Raw genomic sequence first — 12284 nt, forward strand, 5'->3', positions numbered from 1 at the left:
ATTTAGTTTAAAAAGTGACTGAAATAATTTATGCTTCGTTTTAATAACTTGTATTTTTTTAATATTTTGTCAACTATAAATTTAAGATAAAAAATATTAATTTTTTTTTACAATTAAAATAGAGTATATTTTTCTAACATACTAACTTCTAAATCTTTCTTTTAAATTAAACATTAAATGCTTTATTCACTATATAAATATTTTCAGAAACTTTTTTTAAAACATCTATGCTTTTATGCACAATAAAACTTTGGCAAGCAAAGACCTGTTTTATTGCATAGTCATTAAAATTGTGTTAGGTAGTGCTCTCATATCTAACATATTGAAAAGCTCAGCATAATTTAATGAATGACAAGGTTAAAAGGTCTTCTTTATTTTTTACGAAGTAAACAATCAGTTTCTAACTTTTATTAAAATAAAAATTTGAAAAATAAATTATATGATTTTACTTATTAACCAAAAATATTTACCTATGTAAAGTTGTATTTTGTATTGATCATAATGAAATTTTTAACTTTTATGGTTTTTTAGTAATTGTCCTTAAACTAATAAAAATCTAAACTAAAAAACTTTTACATAAATACAATTTAAAAAGAGCTTTAAAAAACAACTACTTAGGCAAAACTAGATGTTAAACTTGAAACTTTACCAGTTTTTAAAACAAAAACGGGGAGATTTAATTTCAGCTATAAAACAAATTTCAAAATAAATAATATAAATAAAAAATAGTACATTAAGTTAATTATCTTTCACTATCTATTTTCACACATTTGTAAAATAACCTTTTTTTGGATTAAAACAAATTCAAAAACAAACAAACAAATGACAATCGATGATAATTTTGTGCAAACAAACATCACAATAGAACTTTATTGTAACATGACAAACTAAATATCGATTAGTACTTTTGCAATCGTTTTGTTATAGTGAACAAAAGTTGAAAGTGAAAAGCTACTGCCAACATTTATGTAAATAAATTAATTTGCTTCAGTAAAATAACTAACAGGTTTAAAATAAAGTTTATAGTAAAATATTAATTTGTTCAAACGGTTAAATTAACAACAATTTACTTTTTACTACAAACTAAACAGGGCAAAAATGATTGATAAAGAACTCTGTTATGTTTAGTAACACTCAACTCATTAGAACTTATTTCAAAAACACTCCCACGGTTACTTTATGCCTCCTATTTAGTTTCATACTTTATTCTCACTTATCGCCGGCCGCTTGATTTTTTTCATCCAGCTTGTGATACTTGACAATGTTCGAACAAACCTGATCCATTCGAGCCACCGATTTTGTTGGCTGCCTTTCGGTTGCCCTCTTCACTTTGAAACTGTTGAAACAGGTTAAGTAATGTTAAAATTTACAAAGCAAAATTTGCCTATTGCCACTAATAAACTTTGAAATACATTTGTTAAATGTTTATTTTAAAAACAGCAAAAACTGTGTTAGAATATAAGTATGTTTATTGCTTGACACTTTATTGGTTTTTAATTTTACAAAAACAAGTTTCCAAAACAGTAATTTATAAAAATTATACTCAGTTACGATTAAAATATACTACTTGCATGCAAAAAAAACTACAGTTTATCTTTGTGAATCGCTATATTTTTATTAGTGTTTTACGGTCAAAACACTGAATGAAAATTCTTAGTAAAATGCATCAATGTACACATGAAAGTATTAACAATATATGTGCAAAAAATACCGTGATAGTTCTATTTGTAAATGCACATGTGTTTTTTTTTTTAGTACTTACTTAATATATTTTCATTTTGTTTATATACAAACAATATTTTGTTTACAGCCAGTAAACTAAAAACAAGATTTTTGTAAAAACTTTACTGCACCAAAGCTTGATAAACACGTTAAAAGCATTTAAAAATTTTTTAAAGGAGTAATGTAAAATTAAGGAAAATCACACAATTAATAAACACTAATCTTCGAAAATTATAAACGCTGCCAATCAATATAAAGCTATTATTTTAGTTTTAAATGCAGATTTGTGCCAAAATAGCTTATGTGCAAAAAACTAAGATAATAAGATTGCGAACTGGATTATATATTTTTATTTTATCTATCATATATTATATTTTGTTTCAATACTTAAACTGTTGTATACTTAATTACATATACTTTTAAGTTAATTAATCGCTGCAACCATTAAATAAAAAAGGCATAATTAACTTATTCCAGCTAAAAGTTGCAGAAGTTATTTATACAAATAAAGTAAATCACAATACTACAATTACAAGAACAAAGTTTAACAACTGACGTTTTAACAGGTTGGCTGGGTTCGGTGTCAAAATCGAACTCGTTATCGAAATCAGTGGGTTGTGGTGGTGGTGGCTTGTCAACTACTTCATCAACTTCATGTTTCTCTTCAGCTTCCACTTCTTCCTTATCATCTACTTCCATTTCTTCCGGCTTGTTCGATCTCTTCGGGTAGATCTTGCACTCCAAAGCAGGTAGCTTTTTTTTTAAACATTTATAATTATGATTATAGTTGATCACGCTGTTGTTTCTAAAACGCGTGAGTAGATAGTACTTATGTCAAACTTTGAATATAAAGTTTACCAAACAGCTTAATATTTTTGAATAACCAAAAGATCTAAATTTTATTAATTCTATATACACTAATACGTAGTTTACAAAATAAATGCCATAGTATTTAACAAAATTGTTGGTAGATTTAATATATATCATTAAATAACAACTTTATAAGTTGTAAAAAACATTGTTTGCTAAAGGTTAATAAATTTTATTTTATTAACTATAAATTATCATTTTATATGAAGTATATTTGCTTAAGTATATGTGTTTTCAAAATTAAAGAGCAACAGATAAACTTTACAGTTGTTAGGTTAGTACTCTGAAAATAAATAACTTTATAATATAATAACAAACATTATTTAAACTAGTTATAAAATGCAAATAGAATTAAATCAAACCTCTTTTCCATCACAAACTCTTTCCAGCCACTCGATTATTTTATCTGTAGAAGGCTTGTAGTCTTCGGCGCATTCATCATCACTGCATTCAACCTGCCAATCTTCATCAGTCATTTTAGTATGCTGTGAAATACACTGATGAAGTAACTTACAAATGATATATTATTGTTTAGTTAAGCTATTACTTGATAAAGCTTGTTTTAAAACATTGAACAAAGTTAATAAATCAATTTGATATATACATATTGAAAAGCTTGTTAAAGATATTAATTACAGGTAATATATAGTTTTAGATATCTTGAATAAATTTTTTTTTCGAATTTAAAGCAATATTTACTAATTTGTAATCATCAAAAAACTTTGAAACACAGAAAGGAAACACGGTTATAGCAAAGGAAAAACAACTTGAATGAGAAAGTTCCACTACAAGTTGTATATTTTTTTTAAAGTATTTAAAAGACATATTTACAAAAACAAACACTATTACCATGCAACATGAAACTAAGATCATTGTAAATAAATAATATAAGCTAGTAGACAACTTATATAGTTACTTGCATAAATATTGCACAGAATATGACAAATTAAAGTTAATTTCAATCATAGTGTCATCATAGTAACACTTTCAATAAAGTTTACTAAAAATGGTAATGTTCATAAGAAAGAAAACCAAGAAAAATCAATAGTCAATTTAAATAAGGTTCTTCCTATCATAGTACTCATCAGCAATTTTAGGCGGAATTCTCTTAAGCATTTCTCTAGGGAAGAGACGGAGCAAATCCCAGCCAATGTCAAGAGACTCGTATACGGATCTATTTTCATACCTACCTTGAGTGATAAACTCTTTCTCAAACTTTGACAAGAACTCCAAGTACTGCTTGTCTTCGTTTGAGAGAGCTTCCTCACCAACAACAGCTTTCATGGCCATTGCGTCCTTACCAATGGCATAGTTGGCATACAGCTGGTTGCTGACATCTCCATGGTCCTTTCTGGTCATGCCTTCACCAATCGCAGACTTCATAAGACGGCTAAGGGAAGGAAGTACATTGATTGGTGGGTAAATTTGCCTGTTGTGGAGCTGTCTGTCAATGTATATCTGCCCCTCTGTGATGTACCCTGTCAAATCAGGAATTGGATGGGTGATGTCATCGTTGGGCATAGTCAAAATGGGAATTTGGGTGATAGAGCCATTTCTGCCAGCAACTCTGCCAGCCCTTTCATAGATGGTGGCAAGATCAGTGTACATGTAACCAGGGAAACCTCTTCGCCCGGGCACTTCTTCTCTAGCTGCTGAAACTTCACGCAGAGCTTCTGCATATGAGCTCATATCAGTCAAAATGACCAAAACGTGCTTTTCACACTGGTATGCCAAATACTCTGCTGTTGTCAGCGCAAGTCTTGGAGTAATGATTCTTTCAATTGTGGGGTCATTGGCAAGGTTCAAAAACAAGCACACATTGTCCATTGATCCATTTTGTTCAAAATCAGTTTTAAAGAATCTAGCAGTTTCCATGTTTACACCCATAGCAGCAAAAACAATGGCAAAGTTATCATCATGTCCATCTAAGACACTTTTGGTTGGCTTCTTTACAAGACCACCCTGTCTACAAATTTGTGCAGCAATTTCATTATGGGGGAGACCATTGGCAGAAAATATAGGAATTTTTTGTCCTCTGGCAATACTGTTCATAACATCAATTGCAGAAATTCCAGTTTGGATCATTTCTTCTGGGTAAATTCGAGATTCAGGGTTAATTGGCTGTCCTTGGATGTCTAAGTAATCTTCTGGCAAAACTGCAGGACCATTATCAATTGGTTTACCTGACCCATTAAACACTCTACCTAACATATCTTCAGAAGTGGCAATTTTCAAAATGTCACCAGTGAATTCACACTGGGTGTGCTTGGCATCAATACCAGAGGTGCCTTCAAAAACCTGAACAATTGCCTTGTCACCGCTCACTTCAAGAACTTGACCGCTTCTTTGTGTGCCGTCTTTAAGGGTGAGAGTCACAATTTCAGCATACTTTGCATACTTGACCTTTTCCAAGATGACTAGTGGCCCGTTGACTCCTGAAACTGTCTGGTAAGTTTTGCGCGGATGATCAATGTAGTCTCTGCTGACTGCCATTGCATGTTCCCTAGCACCAGCTAAGGTAGCATTATCAACTTCCATCATAGTTTTTATTTAAATATCTGAAATAAAAATGAAAAGTTAAGGAACCAAACAAATTACAATGCTAGAAGTAATTGTTTTAGTTGAAACTATAATTAAAAATATAAGTATATCAGTGTGTATCTTAGGTGGGTAGGTGAAAAAATGCACAAAGAGAAACTTTGCACAAAGACACTTTTTCACAAAGGGTCATTTTTGCACCAACTGTCAACTTTGCATGAAGACACTTTTGTAAGGGTTGAAACTTTTTTGTATTTTTATTTTCTCTTAATTTTTCTACATTATCACTGTTAACCCTAACTTTACCCTTGGTTTGTAAATTTTTTCTATAGCATTTTTTATTTATTTTAAACTATTACTGTTAACCTAACTCTTACCCTTGATTGGCAAATTTCATTATTCATTTTATTTTTCTTTTACTATTACTGTTACCCCTAACCCTTAATTGGAACTATTTGTTTATCATTTTTTAATTTTTTTAATAAATTACTTAATTATCATTCTTACTCTCATGAAAATGTGTCACTTGTGAATATTGACTCACTGTGCAAAATAAACTCCTAGTGCCAAAGTGACCCTTTGTGCATAAGTTTCTTTGAGCAAAATTATCCCTTAGTGCATATTTGACCCTTTGTGCAAAAGTGTATATTCCCATCTTAATTTAATCCTTAATTAGAAATACTTTAAATTAAAGTGTAAGAAACAATATCAATTTATTATTAAGTTTTTAAACTTAATAAAGAAAGAATGAAAAAAAAAACAAATTTAAATAACCAAAACTGTACAGTCACTAAAATGTAAGACTTATTTAAATTTAAGTATAACTGAAAATAATTTTGTCTGAAGACAATAAGCACATGTTTTAGGAGAGTTTTCTACAAAGAAGAAAACTCTCCAAGAAAAAAGAGTATCACATAAAAATATTAAATGTTATAACAGTTTGAAATGAAATGATCTTTTTTTATATAAATAACAAAAGAAATTGTGTGTTAAACACGGTAAAAATAAAAAAATATAATTAATAACAAAAAAATATAATTTATTCTTAAATCAATCTGATAAAGTTTGTTTGTGTCAAAGTCTAGAGTAATTTTTATTGTTAAAAATTTTACTTCTTGAGTTATAATTTTTAATTATAAAATTATTACTATATGTAACTATAAAAATAAATATTCCTACTTCAAGAAGATTCTAATATTTAACATTTCTTAAGTCAACTTTTTGTTTTACTAGAAATTAAAAGCATATATTGCTGTTTTAGTTTGCTCCTCCTATAAGGAACCTATTGTTTCCTCCAATTTAGACCGGCTATATCTCAAAAGTTATTTTGAAATTTCAAAATCTATAAAAAGCATCTTGTAGCTTAGTAAAAACTATATAAAATTAGATCAAATTTAAAAAAAAGGTGTTTACTCCCCCCCCCTATGCCCTTAAGTAAAATAATAAAATAATGAATTAAGGGCATAGGGGGTCCGACATTTTTTTACTAAAAATAACACTGGATCTTATATAAAAGCATGAAGTACAAACTACAAGCCAGTTTTTATAGAACTAAAAAATTTAATTTAAATTTTGAGATATTGTAACTTTTATAAAGAGTTTCCGATACAAACGCATGGACGCAAATTTTTTGGGGTCAATATTCTCAAAAATTAAAAAAAATCACTAAAAACCTATCTTCTCCTTCATTTTTTGAGCTAGAGACCTCAACTTTTAGGAAACGCTCCTTTTATAGTTTAAAATACTTTGAATGTTGGAATTTTGAAAATATAAAAAAATTATATTTTTAGATAAAAAAACAAAAAAAAAGTAATTTTTTAATAAAAAAATTATTTTTCTAATTTAAAAAAACTCCTGCATTCAATCATTTTAAAATTTAGTAATAAACTTTCTGTGAAAATTTATAGAGGATTGTTTAAAAAATGAACAAGGAGTATTTTTTAGTGAAATGGTCTTTTTTCACATTTTTAGTTTGCGCCTTCCATTAGAAACCTATTGAGGTCACTGACTTTGATTGCTCATATCTCAAAAAATACTTTGATTTTTTTAAGCGGTTAAAAATGTCTGATAGCTCAGATAAAACACTATAAAATAAGATCAATTTGTATAAATCAAGGTGATCCCCCCTATGCCCTTAAGTATTACTATTATAAAGTAAAATGTAAACAAATATAAAAAGTATAAATATTTAAAGGTTTAGTAAATTCTAAACATCTAAGTTGTAAAAACAAAAAAAAAGTGTTAACCTTTCAAGTTGAATCTGAAAATCTTTAATATAGCTTATAAATCTGCTATAAGGCACAGATAAAGGTGGTGTTGCTTAAATAAACAAACTAAAAATTAAAGTTATTATTTAAATTAGTGTATTGTGATTAAAACAGTGTTTCTAAAATTCTGTAAAAATATTTCAACAAAAAATTAAAATGTAAAGTGAAATATTATTGCTTTTACTTTTTAAAACCATTAAATTAAATATATTAAAAAGTAAAAAAAAAAACAAGTTTAAAATAAATTAGGATTATCACTCCTTAGCAAAATAAAAAACAGGAAAATACAGAAAACCATAAACCATGTTAATAACTGTTCTGCTTATAGAACAGAAGTACACTTGGACATCTATGGGCTTCACTTTTAAGAAAATAGTAAAAGTAAGATTTTGTTTGAGCACTTTACTATTATCTAGCTAGAGACTTTTACAGTCTATTATAGTTAAGAGTTAGATACAACTTACATAAAATTATTTAAAATCTTATACTTTTATCCTAAACCAACACTTTGAAAGTATTGAGAATAAAAAAACTTTAAATCTTATAAGCTAAATCTTTTCAATTAGCATAAATGTAGTGTTGTAACAATCTAGTAAAATAATATTTTAATTGATGTTATCTTGATACTATACAACGTTGATATCATGCAAAATATATTTTTCAATTAAAGACCTTGTCTAAATTAAGAAAAAAAATTATTCTAATATGTAAGCTGATATTTAGAGTAATTGTTATTTAAAGTACAGCAGTCTTGTTATAATCTAAAGCATTATATTTAATAATTTTTAAAGCACTTGAAAGCTATATACAAAAGAAAATGTTTAGATAACATAATTTTTGTTTAAAATATAAAAAACATCAGTAGCTAAGTTTCCCTTGGTTAGTTATGAAAGTCTACTAAGTGTGACTAGTAATAAAAATATTGAGCTTTGTTTTGTTAAGGGCATAGGGGGGTTAACACTTTTTTTTAAACTTTGATCTTATTTTATATAGTTTTTACTAAGCTACAAGATGCTTTTTACAGATTTTAAAATTTCAAAAAAACTTTTGAGATATAGCCGGTCAAAGTCAGAGGAAACAATAGGTCCCTTATAGGAGGCGGAAACTAAAACAGCAAAAATAGACTATTTCATTAAAAATCTATCTTCTCCTACGTTTTTTGAGATAACTACCTCAAACTTTCAGGAAATGTTCCTTGATATATTCAGACAATTATGTAAGAAAGAGTTTTTTTTTAATTAAAAAATAAAAATTTTATATAAAAAACAAACAAAAAAAACTTTTTTTTTTGGTTTTTTGTTATGATACTATTAATTTTTTTTTTTTAATTTTGGTTTTAAGAAAAATTTTCCAGGCTGTCTGACTTTCTCTTAGGTTTTATCAAGTACAAGTTTCCTTGTCCTTTTTAGGAGAATATCAAACAAGTATACCAATGCTTTTAAAAGTACAAAATTACTAAAAAGATCATGTAATGTTACTTTAAATGTGTTTTGTAATAAATAAAATTCTTGAAATTAAAAAATCAAGTTATTTTTTGTCTTTTATTAAAAACTATTGAAAATTTTTAATTTCTGATAATTTTATTTTAAAATTATAGGTTGTTTTGCCTAAATTTTGAACTTGCTAAATTTAATTGTTAAAATGCAGCTTGTTCCAGGTAAAATGGTAACTCTGATAAGGTAGCAACTATATTCTTGTAACTTGTTTCTATTTTTTACAAGTATGAGTTTTTTTGTTGTTTTTTATTATAAAAGTAAATTAGAGGTAATAAAAAATAATTAATAATAAATAATTATTTAAAAGATCGTAACTTAAATGTATATTACAATAAATAAAGCTCTTAATATATTTTTATTGTATATAATAGACATTTCTTATCTTATCTAAAATTTCTTAGTTTAAATGTAAAATTTGTTCATGAATCAAGTTTTATTTTTAAAATGCATCAAACTCAAGGTTTTCAGGTAAGATTGCCACCATAAGAACATTTGTATACATAGTATTGAAAGTTATTATTTAACTATTTATAATATTAAGTCAACCTATTAAAATATAATAAAAAAGAAAAAGGAAAGAAAAATCTGAACGCTCACAACTACTGTAAATGGATTTTTGTGAAGAGACATTTTAGTCATCAAGCTGCAGTATAAAATACTAAAATTTTTGGTTTTACATAATGACTTCATAATGACTGATTGGATTGACATAAAATCAAAATAAGGTAACACCATAATGGTCTTCATATTATGTTTATGATTTTATATAATTATGTGGAGAAATTTTGCCAAAAAATAGTATTCAACCAGAAATGTCCTCAAAAAGAAGTGTACATCATGAATTACAGAAGAATTTTGAGTTGTCATCTTCAGTTCTAGGTAAATTATATCATTATTAATTATTTTCATGCAAGCAAACATATCAATTTTTTTTTAAATAGAAGCACCATTGTATAAATTAACTCATAAATAAAGACCAAGAAACTCAAATAACTACTATTTTAAAGTTTTAAACTTTTGTTCTCTATAAAAAATAAAAACATAATGTTCATTTTCCTGCATTTAGAATTTTTATGTAAATGTAATAAATATTAAATAGTACGGATATAAATTAGAGAAATTTAAGCAAATTCTGAAACAAAAGAGCCTCTTATCAATTTTAAATATATGAGTGTGACATGATTGAGTAGGGACAGCTATGAAAACTTTATGAGTTGAATGGTGCAAGATTGAAACCAATTGGTCACCCAAATACAAAAAAAATAGTGGTAATTTATACTGCTTAACTTAATCATAAAAACATCTTTTTTATGGTCAAAGTAGGAATTTTTTTTAATACTTCTTTTACCTTTATCCATACTATTTAATATTTTAATGAGATTTAAAATGGTAAATGCACAAAAATGAACATTATTATGTTCAAATTTGCCATAGAGAACAAAAGTTTGAAACTTTAAAATAGTAAATATTTGAGTTTCTTGATCTTTATTCATAAGTTAATTATTGCAATAGCACTCATATTCAAAAAAAAAAAGTTTGTTATGTTTACTTGCATATTTAAAAACAAACACAACAAATTAATTGTAAAACTAAATAGTTCAGGAATTTTTTTGTGGGCCATGGGTTACAATATTGCAATGTTCACATGTTGAGTTTTGAAAGCTGATTAGGACCTTTCCTGCACCATCAGGAAACATAATCTTTCAACCACTGAATTTAGATGTTGAAACTTTCAGCATTGAGTTTTTTCAAAGTCGTCATTAACTATATACTACATTAAAATTAATTAAAAAAATTATTGAACTAATAAAACTCAATTAAAAGCTTGATTTTAAATAGTTTGTATAAAATATGTTGCAATAAGATGATGTGGTTCAAAACTAAATAAACAGAGCTTGTTGCTGCTGCTTAGTGTTTATAATTTACAATGTGTTCATCCGAAAAATCTCAAATAGCTTACACATAACACACAATTACTTGCTGTAAAAGATTAACTTTTTAACTCAAAATTTTTTAAGTATATTATAAATTTGAAAGAGAGTTTTTTTATAAAGTAAATAAAATTGCATAGATTTGAAATTGTTAGTCTAAAAATATTCACAATTTTGTGCAAAAACCAAGAAAGCTGTTTTACTTTAGAAAAGTTGTATAAAATATGTGGAATACTTGTCTTGGAGTTGGCAAATAATTTTTTTCAGGAGAATAAAAGGATATATATTTTTAAAATAGCTTTTACTGAATAAATGTCTAAGTTAAGACTACTTATTTTTTAATTTTCTGTCTTTCAATTTGACTGCATCATACGACGACCATGAAAATACTCACTAGTGAAATTTATAAGTTTTGAAAAATTATAAACTAAAGCAAAAGTTTATTTAAATTAAACTAAGAATCTTGGTCATGGTACACAAGCTAAAATTTAATTCTCTCTGTAAAAACACTTTTTATATTTATAGAAATTAAATTTTAATAATTAAAACAAACACTGATAAATTCACGTTTACAAATTTAAAACTTTATATCCTTAAAATAAGTTTGTTCCTTAGACTAATAAAGAATATAAAAGACAAAAAAAAGTTTAAAAAGGAAAAAAAATAAGTTTTGCTTACTTCCTTTATTCCGTAGGCATTTAGTACTGTATGTTATATTGTTTTTAAAGAACGTTTTAATATCTAAGTTAACAAAACAAAGTCTTTACCTGAACACAGTTACGAACACGTGTAGATTTTAGCTAATTAATAGATGGAAACTATGAATAAACCTAGTATTTGGGTACTAACAAATGTTCTTGTTAAAGCGATATTCAAAAACTTTTTACAGTTTGAGCTAGTAAACACGAATTAAGTTTGTTTAAAGGCTTTAGTTTTGTATTTTAGAATTTTCGTAAGCAAATAAACTTTATGAAAATAAAGATTAAACTATAGTTTTTATGTAGTTAAATTTACATAATTAAATTAAAAAGAATTTTTTTTGAATTGTATTAAAAAATATTAAGGTGCTTAAAAACGATACAAGTATAAGAGAAAAGTTATCAATTACTATTTAGTTGTTATAATTAAATAACAACAAAAATACCTATCTCGCGAGCCAAAAATTTGCAAACAAAGGGATTTTTACAATTTAATACTTTACAAATAGGGTCTTTAGTAGTATTATTTTTGTTGTCGTTATTGTCGTATTTTTAATGTGCTTTTTATTTAATTTAGTTTAAGGTAAAAATTTCTACTATTTTAAATGTTTTTGTTTTAGCAATTTTGTCTTATAAATTACCTCAAGTTAGTTCAGTACAGCTTTATTCTATTTTTCAAACTTTTTCTAAACAGACTTTTATACTTTATGACGTAACTATTTTTTGTTAGACTTTTCAAATTCATTATATATAACTAACATT

The 12284-nt window shown here is 26.4% G+C and overlaps 2 protein-coding genes across 2 annotated transcripts; both read right to left on the reverse strand.

Moving 5' to 3' along the window:
- Positions 1-391: 391 nt before the first annotated feature.
- Positions 392-3098, reverse strand: LOC145834416 (uncharacterized). The gene is made up of 3 exons (XM_082941881.1): positions 2955-3098; positions 2279-2475; positions 392-1336 (listed from the first exon to the last, which is right to left on the reverse strand). The coding sequence occupies exons 1-3, from the start codon at positions 3066-3068 to the stop codon at positions 1210-1212; spliced, it is 438 nt and encodes a 145-aa protein (XP_082798007.1). The 5' UTR covers positions 3069-3098; the 3' UTR covers positions 392-1209.
- A 52-nt stretch (positions 3099-3150) lies between these two features.
- On the reverse strand, positions 3151-5146 carry LOC145834323 (V-type proton ATPase subunit B-like). The gene has a single exon (XM_082941764.1). The coding sequence runs from the start codon at positions 5131-5133 to the stop codon at positions 3646-3648; it is 1488 nt and encodes a 495-aa protein (XP_082797890.1). The 5' UTR covers positions 5134-5146; the 3' UTR covers positions 3151-3645.
- Between the last annotated feature and the right edge of the window lie 7138 nt (positions 5147-12284).

Source organism: Thalia democratica, chromosome 1 (assembly GCF_965202585.1).
Source record: "Thalia democratica chromosome 1, ktThaDemo2.hap1.1, whole genome shotgun sequence".
In the NCBI taxonomy this organism is placed as follows: domain Eukaryota; kingdom Metazoa; phylum Chordata; class Thaliacea; order Salpida; family Salpidae; genus Thalia; species Thalia democratica.

Excerpts from the sequence above, each read along its gene's own strand:
- LOC145834416 (XM_082941881.1), bottom strand. The coding sequence starts at position 3,068 with ATGACTGATGAAGATTGGCAGGTTGAATGCAGTGATGATGAATGCGCC. Across the intron at positions 2,476-2,954 it reads GAGTTTGTGATGGAAAAGAG|CTACCTGCTTTGGAGTGCAA; the intron begins GTTTGATTTAAT and ends TTAAAAAAAAAG. Across the intron at positions 1,337-2,278 it reads CCCAGCCAACCTGTTAAAAC|TTTCAAAGTGAAGAGGGCAA; the intron begins GTCAGTTGTTAA and ends CTGTTTCAACAG.
- LOC145834323 (XM_082941764.1), bottom strand. The coding sequence starts at position 5,133 with ATGATGGAAGTTGATAATGCTACCTTAGCTGGTGCTAGGGAACATGCA.